The sequence below is a fragment of the Apteryx rowi genome, unplaced genomic scaffold, assembly GCF_003343035.1.
Source record: "Apteryx rowi isolate R43461 unplaced genomic scaffold, aptRow1 scaffold_44, whole genome shotgun sequence".
Lineage (NCBI taxonomy): Eukaryota > Metazoa > Chordata > Aves > Apterygiformes > Apterygidae > Apteryx > Apteryx rowi.
Window position 1 is genome coordinate 320,823 of NW_020450694.1, and position 23,931 is coordinate 344,753.

General features: G+C 46.9%; 1 protein-coding gene across 5 annotated transcripts; it reads right to left on the reverse strand.

Annotated features, from left to right (window-relative positions):
* Positions 1 to 9,901: 9,901 nt before the first annotated feature.
* MANBAL (mannosidase beta like) lies at positions 9,902 to 17,853 on the reverse strand. Of its 5 annotated transcripts, none has more exons than XM_026076778.1 (4): positions 17,794 to 17,853; positions 15,452 to 15,500; positions 13,333 to 13,530; positions 9,902 to 10,515 (listed from the first exon to the last, which is right to left on the reverse strand). In XM_026076778.1, exons 3-4 carry the CDS (start codon positions 13,480 to 13,482, stop codon positions 10,408 to 10,410), a joined length of 258 nt encoding a protein of 85 aa, XP_025932563.1. In that variant the 5' UTR covers positions 13,483 to 13,530; positions 15,452 to 15,500; positions 17,794 to 17,853; the 3' UTR covers positions 9,902 to 10,407. The 5 variants fall into 5 exon arrangements, with proteins under 5 accessions (XP_025932563.1, XP_025932564.1, XP_025932565.1 ...); XM_026076779.1 differs by having other exon boundaries at positions 17,765 to 17,826; XM_026076780.1 differs by lacking the exon at positions 15,452 to 15,500 and having other exon boundaries at positions 17,794 to 17,842.
* Positions 17,854 to 23,931: the final 6,078 nt, after the last annotated feature.

Sequence of the window (23,931 nt, forward strand, 5' to 3'; positions counted from 1 at the left end):
GGCCGGGGGGGGGGCAGCCCCGCCGGGGGGGGCGGCCCCGGGGCCGAGAGGCCGGGACGGAGGGCGAGGGGCGGCGGTGGGCTTCGCCTTGGCTCTCCCCATCGCCCTTCAGGCTGCCTCGGCCCGCGCAGCTGGCAGGGCTGTTGCATTACCTGGAAACCAAAACTGAGCAGAAGAGAGAAGTGATTTTCAGAATGGTTAAAATCTGGCTATTTTCTGTTCACTTTATTATGCAATTCTAGCACACAGCAAATAGCAGGGAGCGAACCTATTTTGTCACAGACTCTGCACTTGCAGCTAAGTCCCCGTACCTTCATCCTCGGCAGACACACCTAGCAATACCAGCAAGGCTGAAATCTGCGTTCCTGATATTTTAAAAGTTGGCAAAACTTTAGCATAGAAGAAAAGCAGGCAGAGGTAGACCATGTCCCGGGCCTCGGCAGTGCAGGGAAACTCGTGTGGCCGGAAGCCCCTCTGGGGCTGCTCCGCCTTGCCCGCCCGCGCTGGCTCCCTCGCTCCCATGTGACAAACGGGCGAGGGGGTTTAACGCAGCCCCGCACCTCGCCGCTGCCAGCCAGCGGGGCTCCCCGCGTCCCTCGGTGCTGGGCCCGCAGCGGTCCGATGGCCCCGAAGCAGCCTGCCCGGAGCAGAAGCGCTGCCCTCCCGCCGCTCCCGTTCGCMACCCACCGAACTGTCCCCCGCTGCTTTGTCCTGCAGGAAGGAACCGGGTGAACCAGGCCCTTCCTTAAGCCCCAGACACCCATCCAGCTGTTTCCGAGGCGCRCTCGGCTGCTGGCAGACCACGGTAATCCGCTGGCTGCACTTCTGCAGGCAGCACCACATCTGTCGCCCCCTGCCCACCCCTCCCCGCAAGACCCTACGGCCACCTAAGAGGGACTTTTGAAACCCCCACGGGTCCGACCGAGATCTGGCACTTGAGAAACAATCTGAAAAGCTAACAAGTTTCAGAGAACAACGTGGCTGGGCTTTCCCCCCGCCTCCCCTTGTTCTTTTTAAGTTATTAAAGAAATATTTCCCATGACACCGCTGAGGGCCAGCGAATCCATGAGTCACCAGGAACAAGGAGTCATGCACAGCACCGACCCATCGCCGCGGCCCCGCCACCGCGCGGGGCCCTGCCCTGGGAGGAGCGGCACGGCTGATAAGGCCCCTCCGAGCTGCGCGTGGCCGGAAAAGTCCATCCCTTTCCCTCCCGGCCCCTCCGAGGGCTGGGTACCGGCAGGCTCCCCGCCAGCCCCGGGGCAGGCGGCCGCTGCGGAGCCAACGGTCGCAGCTCAGCGCGCCTGCTCGTTCACCGGGCTCCGCGTGCCCCCGCCGGCCGGCGCGAAGGCCCAGGGCTGCGCTCCTCTGCCTCGCGCTCAGCCAGCCACCCGTGCCGGCGGCCCCCGGGAAGTCCCAGGGAGCTGCTCCTGCAGGTAACAGTGCCCCGGGAGAGCGACGCACTCGGCCCCTGGCCCGGGGGGAACTGGTTGGGGTGACTCAGCCTCTGCTGCGTCCAGACCTAAATCTGAGATGCAATTATGACTTATAAATATTCGCAATTTGTTTTCCTCTTTTGCAATCAGCTCCTTTCCTCCGGGCTGTCCTGCTCAAAGGCAAACAGCAGAAAGCACTGTACTTCCCAACACGCTGTACCAAAGCTGYGACACAATCGCTCCTTCGATGAAGATGCCAATGTGCAAATTTAAAATGGCAAACAGATACTCTTGAAAACCCCTTATCTTTTGGGCTCTGATTCAGGAATGTGCCCTCGTAACACTCTGACATTAAACACACAGCCCTGGCGATAATGCAGTTACAGCCCCTTTGAGTTTAAGCAACTCAGTGCTCTTCAGTGCTTTCTTGAACCAGACACGAAGCCCTGAGACCGAAGGACAACGCCGGCAGCCGTAGCTGCTCCCCTGGCACCTGCCTGTTTTCCTTTGCTTCCTGCCCACTCAAAATATTTTTCGTTAAACAGTGAAATCCAAGATCTTTCTTACCCAACTCAGGCTTCTAATGTCTTACCTGAAACTTTTTTTCTTGAGATGTTTTTTTCTGTTCACTTTTAAACAGCACTAGCAAAACCCCCACTGGAGAGGGGAAAAGGGTTATAGAGAGAGGCTGAAACATAGAAAAAAAGGCACGTTCAAATCTAAAACGCATCATTGAACATTTCTGATGTCTTGGTTGTTACAGCACTTCTTGATTTCTTGTTAGAATATCATTTTAAGACGTGCGTAGGTATTTTCCTACCTTCCTGCTGATCTTCATGCAAGCTCCATCAGGAAAAATGAGAATGAAAATTGCTATACCCAGAGTGCTGGCAGCTTAATGGAGTAAATAAGTATAGGGTTTCTTTGTTATCGCCTTCGGGCGGACAGATCACCGGCAGCCGTCGGTGCACCCTGCATTCACGTCAGCTGAGAGAGCGTCTGTGACTGACTTCCAAGGCGCCGTGGGACCCGCGCTGCAGCGTGCCGCAGCGCTGCCTGCCCCAGCRCTGCCTGCCCCAGCGCTGCCTGCCCCGGCGGCCCGCAGGCTCCCCCTTCTCCCAGCCACCGAGGCTGCGCCCTGCCCCGCACCGGGCAGCTCCTCAAAACGCGGCGCGAGCCACATCGGATTGCTCCGTGAGACTTGGAAAATCTTCTTGTAAAGCAAGAGGATGCTTTTTGGGTCCAAAAATTGATCTGTGTCCTGACCTCTCAAACCGTAGCTGTGGCTTCACAACAAAACATCTATTCATCTCCAACCAGATTTATTTTTAAGCGTCTCCTTGGCAAGCGTGAATAAGTTTTGTTTGATGGATCCTGTTCCTGAGGCTAGTTGCATTTTGTTCAGTGCAAAATCCAAATATATTTGCCCGAATTATTACTCTTAATAATAGAATGGCTGTGTTCAAGCTGCTGGGCAGACACAGAAGCAGGGACAGCTCTTTCCCTAAGAATTTATCATCACTGAACTTCACAGTCTTGCAAATAGTGAGCGTGTGCGACGGCGAATGATCAGACCCATTAGGAAAGCTGCAGTTGCGAGCTACGGGGCTGATTTACTAGGGGGGATTGAGCAGAACAGCCCTTGCAGTACAAGCCATTTGGCAATATTTCATTGCAAAAACTCTAATTCTGGCCATTCTCTCCTGCACTGAGCATCAGGTCTGCAAGACCAGAGCAACAAGAGCTGCCTGCCAACATCTGGTGGGTTGTTTGATAAAAACGGGGARATGAAAGGAAGTCACCAGGTGGACTCAGGACACGGCTCTGGAAAGGGGTGGGCGGCAGCTCAAGACCTGCTGGGCCCTTTGGTGCAGCGACAGTCTGCCATGTCAGCTGGGGGAAGGCAAAAYGGGCTCTTACCCCAGCTCTGAAGCTGCACAAGTCAGGTAGTGCCAGTGCAAAACTCCTTCGGGGAATGGGCTGCTGGAAGATACTGACTCAGTGGAACATAAATGTCTGGGGAAAAGACCTGGAGTTCATCAACAGCTTTGGAAAGAAATTGCCTATACGTTCAGCACTGTCACAGCATTTCATGTGGGCTTTATAACTGATAAAATATGAACATTTTGATAAGATCAGAATTAGGTATTTTGGAATAGATCATTCAGACAAAAATTCTACACCTTTCACTTTTTGCCTCAGTTTAGGAGAAAAGCCACATACAAAAACATTAGCATTTCCCAGTGGTGGAAATTCTGCTTTTTGGCCAGTCTTAATGTCAGTAGAAAAGAGCAGTTCAGAAAAGCCCATGGAAAATTGTACGAATGAGATTTATAGCCTTCTTTCCGGCTGCTTTGCTAACAGAGCAGCTGGGGATTCCTCCTGAGTAGAGGAATCACTGGGTAGTTCAAAGCTCTTGTAGCCACATCAACTTGACCTTCCCCTGGAGCACAAGGGTGTGTGCGCAGAGGAGATGGTGCTGTAGCATTCCTCAGACAGCAGAAGTCCCTGGGCGCTGTTCCTGCGAGCGCAGGGCTGCTCACAGTCGCATTAGCGACTGCAGCCTGCGCCAAACGGAGCTCAGACATGAGGGTGGTTCCCCCCACCATTCAGCGTTGGTCCTTTGAGCGAGGGATGGGCTAGGGAGGCCAAAGCCTGAATCGCTAAAATTTAAACCATATGATGTTTGGATCCATGTTCAATTTAAACTGAACTAAGTAACAGGGGCGGGGGCGGAGGGGGGAAGGTAAGGACAGAAATGTTTGCCGCTTCGTCCCTTCTCTCAAAACCAGCCCCTCTTCCCCAGCAATTCCCTTCATCCCAGAGGCCTGATCCTCCAGGACACTCAGATGTCTGCTTCAGCCACCGAAAGAAGCTGCTGTAGCATCAAAAGTACCAGCTCCACAGAGACCACAGCCTCGAGGAACTTCACATGCACAGACGCCAACAGCCGCAGTCCGGTTGTTCTACAGCACGAACCCACCCAGCGTGAGCTGATTTATAGGACGAACCCTCTGAACGCAGGAGGCATGTGACCTAACAAGCCCCCCGGCTGCAGCACGGCTCCCTCCCTACAGCCGAGGCACAAGAAACGCAGGACGTGTCTGCGGCTGGGGCCTGACTCGGCTGCGCTTGCGCTCCGGGAGTGCCGCTGCCCCGAAGCAGCTCACCCATCCCACAGCACGTGCCGTACTCTGGACTTTGGCTGTTGGTGAGATGAATCTGTAAGCTCCAAAGGGGTGTTACAGAAGCAGCAGCCACAGGGAAGGCAGTAGGAATTTACTTTGGAGCCAAGGACACCTGGGTTGAAGCCGCAGCTTGGACAAAATCTAAGAAATCGCAGACCAGTCCTGATGCCTCCCTAGGCCCCAGTCTATGAACTGGAGCTGGTTATACTTAACACTTACAGGGGCGGCACATCAGAGATTTGGACAAGAAACAAAATCAGGGTCCAGAGTGCAGTTTTACAAATAAGAAAAGCTGCATTTAACAGGTAAATAGGACCCCGATAAAGCATGGTACAGATCCCCCTTTTGGGAGCTCAGATCTTCAAGCACTACAAGGGACATCAGCCAGGCAATAGATGTTTTTAAGAGGGAAGCAAAGTAGATGAGATCTGAAGTGGCTATGCCTTGTATCTACCAGTCAAAAAGAAGACAGAGCACATGGGGAACAAACTATCAGGGACTGCAAAGCAGAGAAACAGTAGAATTGGAAATAGGAACCTTCTCTCAGGGCTGGCTGGTCGCATCTTGGACACCAGCGTTGTTACGAGAGTGGGAGAAAGGCTGGACTTGAGCCGTGGAGGAGTCTGTCAGCCTCTCTGCTCCCACCACCCATGGTGGTCCTCCGAGGGACTGTGGCCGTCTGGTGTGTGGCTGTTCCCACCTCCAGCAAGCAGGATGCAAAGAGCATCAAAGCCACACAGAGGCTTTTGGGGACTAAATGAAACCAGGAAAGCTCAGAGGAGGGAAGTGAACAGCACAAGAGGTTTGGGATTGCACAACACAAATCTGTGTGCGCTGGCTAAGAACAGGATCTGAGCAGGTCGTATGAAACATGCACAGTACCATAGCACTCCTTATCACAAGAGCTTGGAAGCTTAATATTTAACGGTTTAACTCCTCGTGGCTCAAGGGCAGGCAGATGTGCATAGTGCTGCTTTCTGGTAGACCTGAGGTTCCCAAAGCAGAGAGCTGACTTTCTCGAGCAGTTAAGTCTGCTGGCTGAAAAAATTATCTGTTAAGAGAAACATGCTAAAGGGGCTGATTATAAGGCAACACCCTTCTTCATCCTGGGCTGCTTTCTCCACATGTTCTTTCTTAGATCAGTCCTTGCAAAACCAGACTGATACTCACAGTCTGTCACTGGCAGTTAAAATTTGGCTGTAAGGATAGTAGAATTGCAACAGATATCAATCTACAACAGCAAGAGGGGGCATGGGAGTGAATTAAGGTGACAGAAAGGCCAAGATTTGGAAGAACAACATGGAACACAGGAAAATCGCTAAGCTTCAAGGAAAAGGCAGGAAGCCAAGTTCATTGCCCTGCAATTGCCAGCTCTGAGCAAGAGACATTTTGACTAGCTGCTGCACACCAGCTCACATACCAAAAGCCACAAAACACCCCCACAAACTTGGAACAACTGATCAAAAGCCACAAACTGCCAGTACCACAGGAGAAGAGCAGGACCTTGGGCCTCCAATAACTGGCAATTTAAGATGAAATGCTAAAGCAAACATTGATTAGCACTCATGTCTCTTGCAAGAGAGAAGAGAAAAAAAAGCCCAACCAAACTATCCCTTCTGTTTTGATGTGGGAAAGGAGGGTCAGATCCTTTCCCAGTGCCAAATCTGGCAATCACCTTAATCGCTAAACAAGCAGCCGTGCCCTTTATTCCGGCACCCACCACTTACCGCCCCATCTCTTTGCTGTAGTCAGTCTCTGATGCCTCATGAGATTAACAAATGGCTAAATCAATACAGTCATCTTGATCTCTGCCAGCCACAAACAAGCCCTGGACTGCAGGCTGCGAACAACGTAACTTTTGCCTGAAAGAAGTATCAGAGTGTCAGAGAGACTCCCCGGAGAGAAGCCCAGCACCCCAACCCCTGGGGCATCTCAGTCCAGGCTGTCCAAAAATTCACAAACACACATCGGGGAACAGTTCAGCTGTGCCTTGGGAAAGGGGAATACTAACCAGATTTTCCCCTCCTACAGTTTCCTTATTTTCTCCTTGAGTATCATATCACCTCCAGCCTTGACCCTCCCTGAAATCCAGGCACTGCAGGAATATTTTCACATTCTTCCTGACAGGCTGGGAAATAATCTTAGCCTATAGACTCAACTCGGGGGCCAATCTGCAAACATCAGTCCTCTTCAAAGACGGCCTTGGGCTGTTCGGTTCCTGTCAGTAGGGAACCTCACCAGACTCCCTCTGAAGCAGAGAAGTGCGTGTATGAGAATGAAAGTAAATTAGGTCTCAACAAGATTAACAGGGATTTAATTGAACTATGTGAACTGGAACTCCAGTCACGAGCTACTTATCAGCCTGTCTCAAGGGACTGTGCTGCTTGCACTGGAGGCGCACAAGGATGCATTGTGAACCCGAGACGCAGCTCAAGGCGACGGCGACAGCCACAGCTGGAGATGAGCGTGGCCAGAGAGGGAGATCTGCTTAAATACGATCAAAACCCACCCCCCAAAATCTCAACTCAGCCATGTTTCTTCAGAGCAGAGGTTTGGCCTGTTGAGAGAAAGGAACTCCCTGCTATACATTAGCAGAGGAAACGCAGCTCCCAGCCCAGCTTCTAGGCTTGGGATCCCAGACCAACCTGCTCTTCACTGAGGCACTGCCTATTAGCTGGTATCTGGAGGCAGACATTTGAAAACCTTCCCTTCAATAAAAGTGACTTAATGAGGTCTGCAGCTCCCTTTGGGATGTTAATTACAAAACAGCCTCGAGAAAAGTACTTGGGAATTAAAGGAGTCGCCACACAAGTCCTTCCCTCCTCTTGGTTTTCTGCTGAGGGAACCAAGTGACGCTTGCCRGAGCTTGGCCAGCCCACTTAGCCTTTTCCTAGCTGAAGAACAGTCACCAGACAGCTCCACGCTCCAGCCACGTAAACACGAGCTACTCACACACCAAGGGGCTACAGAAAATGCCTGTTATCCATCTACTGAAATGCCATCTAATCCCCTGCTAGTATCATTAACAAATGCTGCCTTTATTATTACTACCTTCCCAGGGGCTCTTGGAGCCAAAGTCTCTCATGGGAGGTGAATTAATTTAGCCATGGCACCATTTCCTCCTTCCAGGAAGGTGAAGGTGTATYGGGAGACAGTTTGCTACTTCCAGGTCAAACACAAATATGCACATGCCTGACAGTGTTAACCACCCAATTTCTCACAGATTAAGGGATCTGAAAGGCTTTCTCTTAATGGATCATTTTTATGAATAAGGTTATTTATGCCCCTTCCTATGTTCTCCAGTTCTGGCAGGTTTCACAATGAATGCATAGAAAGAGGCAGCACAATTTTAAAAAGAGAGTTTTTGTTTTTTTTTAAACAAAGAGGTTCCGGTTGTATTTATTACACATTTCAAGAGAAAATAAAATACATGGGATACTGGTAATCTCTAAAAAGATACTATAAGTTCAGCTAATGAGAGCATTGAAGTAGATATCAAGCTGTTAGGAACAGACTGGAAATTTATCTCAACCCCCACCCCCCAACGAAAACAAACCCCAAAAGCCACAATTTCTATTTAACAATGAGTAACTAAGCCTCTAAATAGCTATAACGCAATGTCGATGTAGTAGCCTGCCATTTCAGGGTAACAACCATACAGTGCTCATCACTCACTAGTTGCTGGCCATGGAAGCATTTTAGGTAATATGTATGCTACTCTTTCAATACTTGAAATTCTTTTAGAACAAAGCATTAAAACCCACCTTGAGGTCACCTGTAGAAAGCCAGTTGTTAGATGAAACAACTACGTGATCAACTATCCACATTTAATAAAATGGAACAAATGATCTACAGTACCTATCCAGGAGAGCGGCAAGGCTTTTCTTTCCCCTGCAGATTGCAGACAGGAACATGAATCCTAAAGGGAAACTCAGAACAGTATTGTTCTTTGTTATTTGTGTGGGAAAATTTTATAATGTTTCTTTGCACTCAGAACACATAGTAACCTTACAGTGCTTGGGTCTTTCGTGTTTTGTTCTGTACCACTAGAATTGCCTTTATGTAGCTGAAAAAAATAAAGGCTGCATTTAAAGCAGCACTCTCTAAGCTGGATTTTAAGCAGTGCAAACTTGGTGTCAGCATTCTGATTAGAGAAGTAGAAGACTCGGAGCAGAGAAGCAATGAGAGGTTACGATCAAACTGGAACAGGGATCAATGTGGCTCACCCACCAAAAGCCAGAAAGAACAGAAAATGTGGCCCTTCTCAACAGTGATGGTTCCTGTAAGCGTGCTGTTTGGCTTGTTGGAGAACACATGCAGCACAACTCTGCACACCCCTTGCTCCTGCAACGCTGCTACTGTATCTGGGTTCACAAGGCATTTGTGAACTGAGGATGGGAGTCAATGTATGCAAAACTGATTGGAGACTTGCAGCACTGACAGAACCCTTCAAAGCTCCTCTGAACCCTGGGCGCGCCTAAAAGAGCAGGTTCTCCTCCCATTGACTCATTTGTGATCAAACAAACCAAGATGTGAGCTGGCATCAGGAAGCCTGAGCTGCCCTAGAGACTTTGTGGCTACGTCACCACCTATCTGTTTCCCATCCTGTCTAGCCGTATTCAAATCTAATACTAGATTGTCCCTGGTCCTGGAGAGCCAGAGCCTGAAGGAACATAGTGTGCATGTCTCTTGCCATGTAGTCATGCTACACAGCCAGCTTACCATGTCTTGGCTTTTAAAATACTACATTTCCTCAGGCTGTGATCATATTTAACTTCAGGAAGAATTCAATGAGAGGAGACACAGTACTATACCAGGTAATGCTGGGAGGGAGTTTGCAAATGCAGCAAACCCAAGCTGTGTTGAAATGGAGCTCATGGTTAGGACTCAGCTAGCTCACAGGAGAATTAATCAGCAGCATAGCTAGGAAGTTTAATACAAGGCAATGCAACACTCTGAGACTCCCATCTCAGAGCAGCTTTTCTCCAATGTGCAGTATCTGGTCTTCCCAAGTTTCCAAGAACACCTCATTACCATGGGCATTAAATTCTGCACCTTTCAGAATCAAATTGTTCCCCAATTCCCGTATTCATTCCAGGCCCCACCATGGTTCCAATTCCTTGAAATCCTTTATACGTACTTTCAAAATTGGAAACAGAAAGGAGAAGAGACGGGGTGGGGAATGAGAAGAAAGAGGTAGCAATGCTAGGGAAATGAAAGCTTTCATCTAGAGCAGTCTGGAATCTGATGAGTTATTACTCACAAAGAATTAAAGAATATAATAAAGCCATTCTTATTAAGCCATAAAATGCAGTTACATATTTCAGACAAGATGACAATACAGACGAATACAAAGCTGTGTAGTGTGGTAACCTTGATCCATTTGATCCCTCTGCCTTCAAAAATACAACTGAAAGTGGTATCTGCAGTAGCAAACCCACTCTCCACCTTCCACAGGGACTTTAATACAATTCTGGCCAGCATGGAAGAGATAAGACCACAAGCCTTTCTACCCATCAGACATGAAATAAGTCACTTTGATGATGACTGAAACATTAATCATGTCGAGTGAAGTCCTGGATACATGAAGTCCTCTTTGCTTGTAAGAAATCTATGCAGAAGCCCTCCCCGTCCACTCTTAAGCTCCTCTCCCTTGTCCCCTGACAGGTAAAGTATAGCAATGCCAGAAACCCATTTAATATAGTTAGTTGCCTGTGATGTCAACTCCAAGGAAGCTTGTTTACAGGTGATATTGAGTCTTTTGAGGCTCATCTGCAAGGCCTTTATCGTTTCTTTTTGGTTTCCTTCTTGGGTTTCTTGCTCGTCTGTGGAGCAGTTGCCTTTGGCTTCTTCACTGCCTCTGAACTCTTAGACTCAAAATTCTCCAAGTCCTACAAGAATCAATGAAGAAATAGTCAGTAACATTTTAGCAATTCGCTCACAGCTTACCTCTCAAAATCCTTGAGAATTTGAGCATAAGCCAAAGGAAGCAAGCAGCAGGTCTACATGCAAGTGCTGGGTATCTCTACTGGAACACATCTATATCAAACAGAGTCCACATTTAATGAGATTTGAGCAGCACCATCTCTGCTTCTTCCACATATGCTTTTTGATGAGTATGAGTTCATGCACAGAAGGAGCCATTCATTATGCACCAGAGAAGCCATTATAAGCTTAAGTCTCTAAAACAGGCTTTGGAGAAGCAAATAAACAAAAATACCAATTTTAAAGGCAGGAAGAAAATCAATACTAAATGAAAACTATTCAGATTGGGAAAAGGGAAAGATACTGTATAATCAGTGTGCACAGAAACATTCAGTAGGGATTTCTGTAAAATGATAACCTTTATCGATTGCAAGACAAAAATATTTCCCAAAATGGCACTAAGAACATAAAGTCCAGAGCTTCTAAACCAAGCCTAAAATCCAGGAAAGGAGTTAAAGGCAAAGCTCTGTTCACCTGGACTAGCAAGGAACACTTAGATATCCTGCTTGTTTCCTTCACGCAAGACGACAAATATTTCAACCATGGGAAATAAACTCTAGTTATCTTGTGAAAACACAAGGGAACAGAGCCAGTCCCATCTGAGAAAGCACACACATGCAGATTGCCTCCTTTCATTAAATGCATTTGAGTATAAATATTGCTTTAGCATCTCGGTTTCTATCAGTCAGAGTGTGCCAACTGGAAAAGGACGCACAAAAAATGGCAGAGCAAGACGTGCTAGTTTCAAGCTTCCAAGAGAGCGCTCCAGATAATGGAGGGGGAGGCGAGCATCTGACAGTATCCTTTTAATCAAGGAGCTTGGTTCAAACGTCTCTCAAGTTACTGGGCTATTACAATTCACATCTGTGTGGCTTTCCAAGGAAGGAGACTTGGCTGGCTTTCTAAAGGCTGTAATCGATGCATGGGGAGCTGGCAGGCTCTGGAGAAATGGAGCTACATACAGCTATTACTCAGGGGTGTCGTGTGTGCTGCTACCATTGGATGAACACTGCTGCCTTCTAATGTTCAAACCAAGGTAGTCTTCAAAGCTTGAAGCCTCCCAAATCAGAGAAGTGCCTCAGTATCCTACCCAGACTCAAGCATTGTTCCCAAGATCTGGAAGAATATCTTCCATTGTTTATAGTCTTGTAAATCAATCATATGGACAGTATATCAAGAGGACAGTATACGCAGGAAGAAAATAAAAAGTACAGCATGAGGACATCAAAGAATAGCTTTAAACAACACCAGTTCCATAAGCTTTGCCATTTTAATTGGGGGCCTGGCCTTCAGCTTCCTACTTCAAACTTCAGCTGTCATTCTTTTCAGCTTTCAAGAATCAGGCTACTCAGTATTTCCTGTAAATTTATCAGGGGAAACCATGGACTCTGACAGATCGGCTCTGGTGGCTGCAGAATAACAGTGCAAGACTTTCAGTGCAGGAATATCATGAACCCCAGCTGCCTGCTTCATCTCTCTGCTGGGAGCAGCAGCCTCTGCAGCAGGACGACTAGCAGGAGGGAGCACGTGCCTGTGCTGGGGCAGCATCAGTACCCCAGTACATCAATGCATCTTCATTGACAGTCAAAACTGAAAATCAGGTCATGAACTGTGGCGGCTGAGGTACAAAAGAATGTCTTGCTCTGCCCTCTCTGTTGTAATATTTTAACCCCTCCAAACTACAATGAGCTGAGCACACCTGCAAAAGTCCTTTTCCTTCATTCTGTACCTCATCCTCAAATCCTCAAGCACTCCTTTCCCCAGCTAGGCTAGACACATCTTCTCTCTTACAGGTTTCTTTACTGATAGATAATATTCATTCCATATACTGCTGAAGACTTCTAGGTTTCCTCTGCACAAGATGGAGCAAAGACTGCAATAAAGATAGCCTTTAAACAAAACTTTCCACGTTGAGTTGTAACTGAAAATACTAATTTATACCATCTGCATTCAGCCAAATTCTATATCAAACCACCAATCTTGCTGCCTGATCACCAACACTGATATATCTGTCCCCAAAATTAACCAAGCACATGGAACTGGTTTTTTTTACCACAAAAGCCAGGTATATGCAGATCACCCCACCATGGCCCAATTTTCCATTTAAAGTAAATGGAAGATGGAATTGAAGCCCTGTAGCTCACCTCAGCTTTTCACTTTCTCTTGTRCTAACTGCAGCAGAGGGCCCCCCACATGCCTGCACAGGATTGCTGTCAATACTGAAAACTGCAGTCCTGACATCAGAACRCACTAGGAATTTTACCTCTAACTTGTTTCCAAGAATCACACACAAACTGGAGCCYAAAGTCATTTCCTGAAAGGCAGTTCCTACAAAGGGGACATCCTGCCYGGCAATTAATGGAGCAGATCAACCGTAGGATGACAACATGGGCTTGGGAGCAAAGGCTGAGCTCTCCTGTGTGCAGTCAGGAACAGCATGTACATTCAGCACACCCGGCCAGYGCGTCAGGTCACAGGTCATTCTTTTTGGCTGATACTCAGAGACRCTGGCTCAGGTGTTTGCTCCTGCCTTTCTAATCTGAGGTTAAGTCACAAGACCCTTTCAGCTTTCCCACCTCCAGCTGCCTTGTAAGGGAAGGGAATGAACTATGGAACCATCACCAATCCCAGACCACCAYGTCTCCATTAGTTACTTCAAGTTCCTCCCATCCTATTTTCTGTGATTCTGCCCATCAATACTAGTATTAAAGAGCGCTGCTTACTGTCTTATGGGACTTTGAAACTGGCAGGATTATGGCTAACACGCAGATAAGCTGGAAAATGGCTCCAAAGAAGAGTCCGTAGCGTAGCACATTCTCCATGAATGTGGGCTCAGGGATTTCAGGTGGAGAGAAATCCAACTCAGCAGCCATAGTGTAAGCACCTTTCTTCTCCACTAATGTTCTCAAGAAGACCAAATTCTAGGAGAGGAAAAGAAAGAAAGAAAAAAAAGCAACTGAGTCATGCTTTTTTCGCTGTTTACTTTCCATTAAGAAAAAATTACAGACTAACTTATACAGTTTTTTCTAAGATACCCTCGGTCTACAGAATCAGTAACAAAGAGGGAAATGAAACCTGCATTCTATTTGGATGATTGTCTTTTACAACTTGCCTAAGAAAATAGTCCTCAGATGCTTGTAATAGCCCATCTGTCGGTAAAGGGAAGCCAAACAAAATACGGCAGAAGTACTGACCACAAAACAATACGGGAAAAGCTCAATGAGCAAGAATGTATTTATCCTGGGRGCTGATCTTGCACCTGACTTACGCGTTTTCACTTTTGGTTTATGTCATAGGAGAGTGAATACCTTAGCTGTGATCATAGCCTCATCTTAGATGTTGTACAAAACTAACTGCTAGAACAGATCTAAACRAACCACAGAGAAAGTACATCTGCTGAAGACAAGAGAATGAGTTATGTGTTTAAAGTTAAGCACAGGCTTTAGTGGCTGGTTACACTAAGCCCTATGTGGCTTGCAATGGTCACACAGGAAGTTTGTGGCAGTTCAATATCGATCTCCCGAATCCCAACCTAGTTTCTCAACCACAAAGCCATCCTTTCTCCTTTCCTTTATCTTTTGTTAATGGAGCTGCCAATTCACTCTATGAATGACTAATGGCTTTCTATAATAATGAACTGTCCTGCCAGAAATGCTGGAGTGCTCCACAGAACATCACACAAGGGAAATTCATTTAGTATGAGATGCCATCAGAACTTTGTGATTAGTTTTACCCAGTTTTCCTGATCTGTGTCTGAGCAAGTCTATTTTAATAGGGAAAATGTATCTAGGTGCTTATATACAATGGACACAGTTAACTTATCAAAAAAGATCCTGGTGTGTACCTACTGAATCAACACTATTCATTTATACATACAGTTCCTCTTATCCCTCACATTACTAAAGCTTGTTTGCAAGATTTTGCTGTGTGCATGTTTCAGCTGAAGGGTGGTAATCCATCTCCTAGAGGTTTTCTCCAAAGAAATCTCTGTATTTGTCAGGCTAGGAGTAAACTTCTACAATCTGCAGATGTGACCAAGTCAAGAAAGATGGTAAAATGTGAGTAGAGTAGAATTTGAGTACAGCTACAGTTCATAAATTTGAGGATGAATCAACAACTCAATGCTGTTGCACAAGAGGCAAATATAATTTGGTGACACACTAAAAGAAATGGCATATATAAGTTACAAGTAGCAATTATTTTGTTTTAATTCAGCTGAAGTATGGGATCTTATTGTGGGTACCACACTTTTTAAAAAGACAGGAAAAAGTCTSCAGCTGCAAGGCCTAGCCACTGGGATAGAGAGACTGCAGAAGCCTTGTTACTGGTGATTCAGAAAAACAGATCAGATGAACATTTGCCTGGGATGGGGTGCGAGTATATTTAATCCTGCCTTTGAATGAGGAGATAGAATAGGTGACCACTTGAGGCCCCTTCCAGGTCTGTACTTCATCAAAAGGAGAACAAAACATTTTTCAAATTCTGCTTAAAATCCAATAAGCTGGAGCTGGATCTGTGCATTAAGCTAGGTACACGCTAGGCTGCTTATGCTCAAGAAGTCCCAACGCAGACCCAAAGGTTGCACTGGACATATGATGGTGTTAAGCAAGCACGTATAAATGTGATTCATCCATAACTGCTTTTAATTTTGAACCCCTTCCCCCCTCCCCACCCAACCTACTAAGGCAGCAGATTCTAAGGAAAGAAAGAGAATCAGGGTAAGTTTCACCCTTGCGTTGTATTTTGTCTGGATTTTATTTACTAGGATGCCTTTTGAAAGCTTCATTCTTGCCCACMCTCTTCCTCAAACAGAGCAGGAAGGGATGCTGCTCCATTCCTCACCTGGGGTTTTCTCTGCACACACTCCTATTGATACTCTTGATTCATACACCTAAAATAGCAACGCACAAAAATAAATCAGAAAAGGGAACTGATGCATATACAGTCAAAACAGAAAATCCCTGTTCTCATAGTCTGCACATCTCCCTTCCTTTCCCTCTTCCTATTTCACCTCTCCCTAGGGCAGCAGTAATTTTCTAAAAAATSCCCAGTGATGTGACAAGCACCACAAGCTCTCATGCAGGCTGGTACCAGCTGCCACCACGACATTAAGGGCCACAGCATGAAACATGCTCAGAGAAGATCTAACTGACACCATGCTTCACCTAGCCATAGTAGCCAGCAGGCAATTCACATGAGGCCCCTTAGTTTTGCTGATGTCAGTGGAGCTGAACTAATATTAGCATCAAAATTTCCCTGCTTTAAAAAGACTCCTGTGGTTAACAAAAGGCCCAAACCTGCAAACTCGAGGGGGTTTAACCTTATGCAAATCAGTAGGCCAAAGTTAAACAAGTTAAAAAGGCCAAAGCTGAACACTGGAGAATCAGGGCTCCGTGTCAGGCACACCACTTTTTGCAGCGAATACAAAACATGAAAAATGAGTTTTTCCATCAAGAGTACTACCTCATTATGCTTTGCCTTGCAGCTAATCCAGCAGTTCCATGGAGGATAATTATGATTTTCTGTATCAGAGAAGCTAAGAATTTCACCACCTCTTCCTTTGCTAACATCCCTTCTTCTCCACAGGTACCAACCGCCTTTTCTCTCAGACAGCCTAATCCGTTAATATGGTTACACTCAAAGTAATCACTCTTAACTTGTATTTAGTTTTAAAGACTGAAATTCCTATTTCAGACCCAGAGAGGGCTTATATACCTGGAAGCTTGTCTGATTTTTTCTCCCCAGCCTAATCATCTGGTCTAATAACAGACATCACCCCTCCCTACAAGCCTTGCCATCTCACTGGGACATTCCAGTGGAACTAAGCCACAGTTTCAGTGCAATACAAGAACTGATTTAAATTATGTAAAGTTTTTCTGTCTTTCCTCTATTATGGTTTTACAGCAGATTTGCTACCTCCACACAAAAGTATTTTTTCCTGCAGCAAAACCAGAGCTGTAACACAAAATCAGCAAGAGCCTACTCACGGCTGCAGGCTCAATTTTTTGCTCAGTGATGCCAATGGAGGGTGATGTAATTATCCTACTGGGAGCAGGATCAGGCCCTATGATTAACAGTCACGTGTTTTCAGGATCAGGGCCATAAACTAGCCAGCTAAACAGAGCAAGGACAGAATCAAACCTTTCTGTCTGCTGCCCTGTGTTTCCCAGCTGGCATCTTCAAGACCTATCACTATACAAATAATTATTAAAAAACAAAGTCCGAAAAGCAACTGTAGATATATTAGCTTCCTCTTGGGGTGGAGACAAAGAGCAAAAGCATCAGTGCAGAATGTGAAAGCTTCTCTCAAAGGATGAGGAGAAAAAAGTTGGCACTGGATTTCTGAAATTACCTAGTAGGCGCCTGGATAAAAACCAGGCACCTCGTATTAGCTTCAGTGGGATTTGCGTGTGCTCAGCATTTCTGAAAATGAGGCCATTAGCGTTTAAGAGCCTATTTGTGGGTTTACAGAGCCGAGGCCAGGCAGCCAGCTTGACAGTTGTGCCTGGGGGCTGCAGCGAAAAGCAGCTGTGCAGTCTCAGAGCAGGGGGCACCAAGAGCTCCTCATCCCTTCTCAAGAAGGCAACTCTGTGCTGTTTTTTCCTGCTGGCTAACCCTGCTCTTGACTGTAGCAGGGAGGAGTGTAGGAAATGGAGGGGGTTGTCCTGTACTTCCCTCTTTGCCGTCTTGCATAGGGCTGGTTGTCACCAAGCCGACAGGAACCAACTCCTCCCGTACCCCAGCCGCAGCCCAGGCGATGCTGAACCCGCCGCTTCTCCCCTCCCAACAAAAACGCCCTTCCAGCAAGTCCCACATCCCGGCTGCCCCTTACCAGCACCCCCGGCGCATCGCTCCGGCCCCCCCTCCTGCAGCCCACGGCCCCCCCGAGCCCCGCAGCCTCTCCTGCAGCCTGTGCCCACTCCCGACCGCCCCCCAGCGCTGCGACCCCCCCCCAGCCCTATAACCTGACCCCTACGACCCCCCCGGCCCCGGGACTCCCCTCCCCCCGACGCCCCCACAGCTCCGCGACCTCGCCCGAGAGCCTCCCCGGCCCTGCGGCCGCCCTCCCTCAGCACCCCCGGCCCTGCGGCCTCTCCCGATACCCCCCCCCCCGGCCCTGAGGCCTTCGCTCCCGGCTCCCCCCGGCCCTACAACCTCGCCACGACCCCCTGCGGCCTCCTCACCGCCCCGCTCCGCTCCGCCGCCCAGGCCCCGGCACCACCCGGAAGTGACTCCCGCCCGGCAGGAAGCGCTTCCCCCTGCCGCCCCTAGCAACTGCCCGGGCCCCCCGTTGCTAAGGGCGGCCTGCGGCCCCCGCCCTGCCGAGGCCTCCGTGCCGCCATCCCTCCCGAAAGCGGCCGTGAGGCCGCCCGGCCCCCCCGCGCTGCCGCTCTCTAAACCTGCGGAGTCGCTGTAATCCCCGCAGCGGACTCTCTCCCCCCCCCGTTCAGGTTCAATATCCTGCTCTGAAATGGAGATGTCGTGATAAGATGAGCTACAAGGGGGGAAAATGGCTTGTGCTCTGTTTCGCTTCTGTGTGGCATTTAAAGAATCCGATTTGTTTTGCCCTTTTTCTAGCCCTGACATATCAGTAATGCCAGGTTAGTTTTGCTGGAGAGGCTTTTAAGTGGGGAGCCTAAATACTTTGGGGAAAACTGATTAGGTTTTCCTGTAATCAGTTACTTATGTATTGAAGGGGTAAGGTAAGGCATTTGTAGTAAAAGGATTTGCCAGGCTGTTTCCAAGCATTTGAATTAAACTGGTATTAATAAAAAATAATTTCAAAGGTTCTGAGCAATTGGATTAAAAAGCTTTCATCTTTGTTAATGCAGAAGACCTTACAGGCAGTTGAAGAATGCATATATGGCTGTGAGTTACAGAGGCTAGTGACACCTGGACAAAGAACAACTTCTACCATAAAAGACCTAAGAAAAAAACCCACTATTAAATAATTAACAGAGCTGTCACTACCCACGGGTAAGGGTTAAACCCAGAGCTCAGGGAAGCCAATAAATTCTGCCGTTTCAGGTCCCAAACACAGACTAGGACACAAAAACATTGAGGATACAGAAATAATTCTCGTGAAAGCGAATGTCAAAAGAGATCCTAGCAATACAGATTAGAAGGCCAGATTATATCCTTACCAGTACTAAGAGTACACTGAATTTGGTGGTGCTGCCCACATACACCTTCTCAGAGGCTCTGCTCCTCAGTTTGAAGTTTGCAAGCAATGGGGAAAATACACACTTACATTGCAGCCAATACTGTGGGTTTCCAGGTTTAAGATCTTTCTTTCTCCTCCCCCCCCCCAATTGCACTAGATATTTTAAGTAGAAATAGGAAGATGAAATCTGCAGCTTTTATACAGCTCCTACCCTTTCCCTCTCTCACTAGTCCCCCTTTAGAAACTATCAAACGCTTTGATAGTACTGCCAGGCTCTGCACACAGACACTCGGTCTTTGAACAGCAGGTAGGTGGTGCCATAAGCTCACTTTGGTGCGTATCTTCTACCGACAGCACGCTGACGCGTTCGTTTAAGCTGATCTGGAAATTTAAGAAAAGGAAGCTATTTGTAGGAGTGAGTATGTTGGGTGAATGACTTTGCAAAGCCTAGGAAATTTGAGTGGGTTTCAAAGCTAAAATCTATTCAACAACTGCAAATGGCAATTTTATCAGCACCCCATTCTTAGTAGAGATAGAGCTCAGAGATGAAGTCTTTTGCCAGGTCCAAATCATCTTTAGCTTTAATATTTATTCCTAAATTTCTTCTTTGGTTTGCATTGCAGTATTTCCTGTGTGACTTCACAAGGATTTGCAGTAAGACCTATTTATTACCATACCTTGTATGGGTACCATAACATTGCACACCAAGGTCTTTTTATCCTCAGGTTTTATATTATTATTAGGCAGGGAAAAAATAAGTCTAACTACTTTAGCTTTTTGGCCCTTACTGGAAATGTGGCTGTCCTCACTGCCTGTTCATAAACTACGTTTTACTTTTTAGATATCAGTAACACATCTCACTCAAATTCTGTTCTTCAGTGGAAGCTCTCCAAGTGCTTTCTGGCGGTGTGCATTAATAGCAGCCTTTGGATTCCAAAGGGAAAACAAGTCACAGAAATTACCCCGGCCAGCCTCCAGCCTGCCCGCTGATGGGGAGGGATTTTGTTTGGGGCAGGGGGTGGGCGTCCACGGACCCTCTCCTATGCTGCCTCTCCATCCTGGAGTCTGGTGTTCTCAGTGCTTCCAAAAATCAGGACCGAGGCCCTCAAGTGGGGCAGCTGGCAGCCAAGAAGCAGCAGCCGAAGGCCCTGTTAGGAAAGCGAGCCTGGTCACCGCAAGTCAGTGCCAGAGCCGGATCGAACGCAGCGCTCCGTGTTCCCTGACTCCGGCTGCAGTGCGCTGTGTAACCTTCTAGCCAAGCCTCCTTCCCAAACTGCAATGGCAATGGAAGACCAAAGGCAAATGCTTTAATTATCTGAGATTCACTGCTGGCATCTGAGCTCTGTCTGCCCGGGTAGGAAGGGGGAGTGATATTCAGAGAGCCAGAAATTTAGGAACCAGTAGCTCTCAAGCCTACAACTGACTGTAACGTGCTGACATCTGGCTGAAACTCTTGGCAGTTCACTTGGGTGATGCTGAAACGCTCCTGCAGTTCTGCTAAGAAGTAAACGGAGCCAGGCAGGTACTAGCTCTATAAATGGATCTCACCCACAGAGCGCATCAGGCCTCCTGACAGATACACGTCTTGCAGGCTGGTGCCATTTGGTCTATTGTAGTCTCAGTGATGTGTTAATGTTTGAAGATTAAGTAGGCTTTTCAAACAGGCTTTTAACTCTCTGAGACAGTCCTTCCTACTAGCACTTTCTTGTACATTTTGAATTACTGATTTATTTTGTCTATTTTTAATCTGATCCCTTGCTTCAGACTCATTCTCATAGTGCAAACTGTGCTGTCATCCATAGGGACTTTTTCTCAAAAGAGATTATTTTGATAAATGTTTGTATTCAGCTTTCTACCAATCCAAAGTCCTCAAGCGAAATTTCTCTCCAGGAAATCTATTGACGTTCAATGGATTAAGTTTGGAGTCTCTGAAGATCCAAATCTCAGCACTTTATTCTGCCAAGGTGGAAAAACCAAGTATGTACAAGGCAAGTCTCATCCCATCTGCTGTGTTTAAGCTTCGGGTTCTCTGTTTCTTCCTTCGAACTAAATGGTAACACTGGCCACCCCCCCCTTTTTTTTCCCCCCTCATCTCCTTCTTATTTGTTTGCTTTCACTGAAACAATTGCATTTTTGCATTCAAGGAACTTTGGAATGAAAGGTGCTCTGTACGCACCACTAATCAACAATGCAATTAAATGATTGATGGTTAACTTATAATGTGCCTTAGCTCTGCCACTTGGGATAAGACATTTGAACCAAAAGTATATGTCCCATCCTACCTCTAAGATGACAAACTTAAGCAGAAAATATAGCTCCTAATCTTTGTAGTCAGTTCTGTTTAATTTAGCATTGGGACATTTGCGATAAGCTAGTCACCAGCACATTTGGCAGGGAGAAGAAAACTACAGAGAACAGCTGTGTGTGGCTCTATCAAAAGTGTTGGGGATTAAAGAAGTCAGGGACCAACAGCCACCATCTGTGACATTTTGGAGAGGTGCAGAAGAGCCTTTGACAACTGAGAATACAGGATGTTTTTTGCCATTTGATGGGTTGCTTCTTACTGTCATTAGTTTCAACCTCACAAGGTGAGCAGGATCATTTCACATGCTGCTCAGCTTATCCGGGGCTATATGTTGTGTACCTGGAACAGATAGCCACAATTTTTTAAAACATGGCATGAGGGCTGGAGGAAGTAAACCTAAGAGCAAATCAATATCTGGGAAATTTGTGCAGGACTCTACGACTGCGCCCTTCCTCAGTGAAGGACTGGCAGCGAAATATAACTAGGTAGCCTCTGCTTCACCCAGGGACCCTGGGAAGATTAGGTATACATGAATGTGACTCAAAAATCCAGCAGTTCCAGATGCAGAAAGTACCTGTGGGCAGCTATTACCTGGCCGTAGTTTCCATTGGACTTGCATTGATTTAGGCTTGGCTTTAGAGGGCAAGACGACAGTTACCTACTGAGCATTGCTAGGCTGAGATGGTAATCTGTAGGAGATAATTTGAATGTTAAATACCTCATGTTTTGGAGTCAGTAGAAAGCTAACAAAATTAGTTGCAGTAGGAAGGAGGAGAGATGTGGGGAGAAACTGAGAAGGTTCTAGGTACAGATCAAGCGATATTCTAAGGAGAAAAAGCTGTTCATTCTGCAAAGCAAATTTGTCATTTACTGCACCAAATTATTATGATACTACTCCTAAAATGAAGCTCCCATGAAGAATGCTTTCACACATCTAGTGCATTTAGACTTRCTTTTATCTTTGAATGCCACTGGAGTATGCAGAACAGCTCTCAGACTGTAGAGAGCAGAACAGCAGCCAGAACCACCCTCCTGCACATGCACAGGGTATCAAATCTATCTGTGCAGAGAATAAAATGTGTAGAGAGCTACACGTAGAGGGTATCAAGTCTATCTGTGTAGAGAAGAAAATCTATCTGTGTAGAGAAGAAAATGATCATGAGAACAAAGACCACAGCTGGCAGCTTAGTCTGAGATATATTGCAACACGGATGGATGCAACACAAGCTCCAAACAACATTGGATCCTGCCTGTACCAGTTTTGGTCCAGAGACATTAGCTCTTTAACATCATAGGGCTCGAGGTTGAAGTAGCCTCACTAGCCAGTGGGAGAGCTCAAGGATTCTGGTGAAGTAACTCCAGAACTGACCCTTAGAGGTCCTGGGAAGATACGAAGGCTTTGAATAAGCCTAGGACAGGAAATCCCGGGGCCAGAAAAACTGCTCTGTTTATACTGTTTAAGAACTCTAAAGTGCCCCAAAAGAGCCTGGAGGGTTTTTAGAAAACTCCGCTGCCCCCACCTTTAATGTGAAGTGATAAAGAAAGCTTGTTGTGGCGTAAATCCTGCTGGGTCCAGCCGTGCATGACAGGAACCCAACCCAGTCAGGGCAAGGAAACCCCCTAGGAGACCAGAGCTTTATATAGCCTTCTTTAAAAGCAGTGAGCTCGAGATGGGAATGCAGATCACAACCCTCCTAATGCAAGCTGGGCAGCAGGCAGCTATAAACAAGTCAATTATAGATTGATTCCCCTTGATCTGTGAAATATCACCCAATATATTACAGCAGCTCTGTCTAAGGCAATGGGCCAGGCAAATAGTAAATTACCTCAAAAACATGCTAAGGATAATACCTTGAAATACTTAGCATTGGCTCTGGACTGGTTTAACAATGTGGTCTGATTCATCTGTTCAGCCAGTGTAGCACCAAGACAGTAGAGGAAAAATAAGTCATGCTGAAAAATTGGTGCAACTGGCCTCACACATGACAGAACATGAACGGACCGTTTCAAAAATACTAGCAAAAACTCCTTTCCAGTTCCAACACAGTGCACAGTAGTGTGCATCAGCATAATCATTTTAAAAAAAGTGTTCTACCCAGGAAATCACCTTCTCTGATATTCACGAGTAGAGCAGGCTAGTGCCATTTCTTCTTCTCTTTACATCTGGAAGGAAGACAGTAGCTTTTCTTGCTTCTCTTCAAATAGTTTTGTTTCTCGATTACACTGAAAACCTCTTGTCAGCTGCTCAGTTCAGGGGCAGCTCCAATTCCTGCTTTGGTCTGTTTAATCCTTTTTTTGATTCCTCTGTGAATTGGCCTGGCCCTGATTTGATACCGAAGGGAACGTGAGCCCTTGGAGCATCTGGGAGAGCCTGAAGGTGACAGTGCACATTTTTCTAGATAGAGAGCRACTGTTAGTCAACACCATGGAGCCATTTGGTTTTCTGAGCGCACACTCACCTTCCTGGCTGTTGGGTCTCTGCTTACTGAGATCCCACATTTTGGAAAGAGGATACTGAGCCATAATCACCAAATTAATTTCTCACTGCAACAAGAAGCAAACAGTCAATGGCCAAGAGGCCAATGCTGGATGCTTCTGACCCCCTGCACGCACAGTTACACACATGCACACCAGATGAACTGACCTTCCCTGAAACCCAGTGACAGCTGGGACAAGCGCTCGGGGGCAAGGCAAAGGTTTTCTGCAGCAGGCAGATAGGAGTCATCTCACCTGCTGAAGTTTCTTCCCAGCATCAAGTCACACAAGCCCCGAGACAGGAAGGGCTGGGTCCCCATCAATTCCAGGCGCTGTAAGTCAACACTAAAAAAACGGCAGGTGGAATTTATACTGGTA

Excerpts from the sequence above, each read along its gene's own strand:
- MANBAL (XM_026076777.1), bottom strand. The coding sequence starts at position 15,395 with ATGAAGCTTTCAAAAGGCATCCTA. Across the intron at positions 13,531-15,371 it reads AGCTTTCAAAAGGCATCCTA|AATTTGGTCTTCTTGAGAAC; the intron begins GTAAATAAAATC and ends TTCCTCTCCTAG. Across the intron at positions 10,516-13,332 it reads TTTCAAAGTCCCATAAGACA|GACTTGGAGAATTTTGAGTC; the intron begins GTAAGCAGCGCT and ends TGATTCTTGTAG.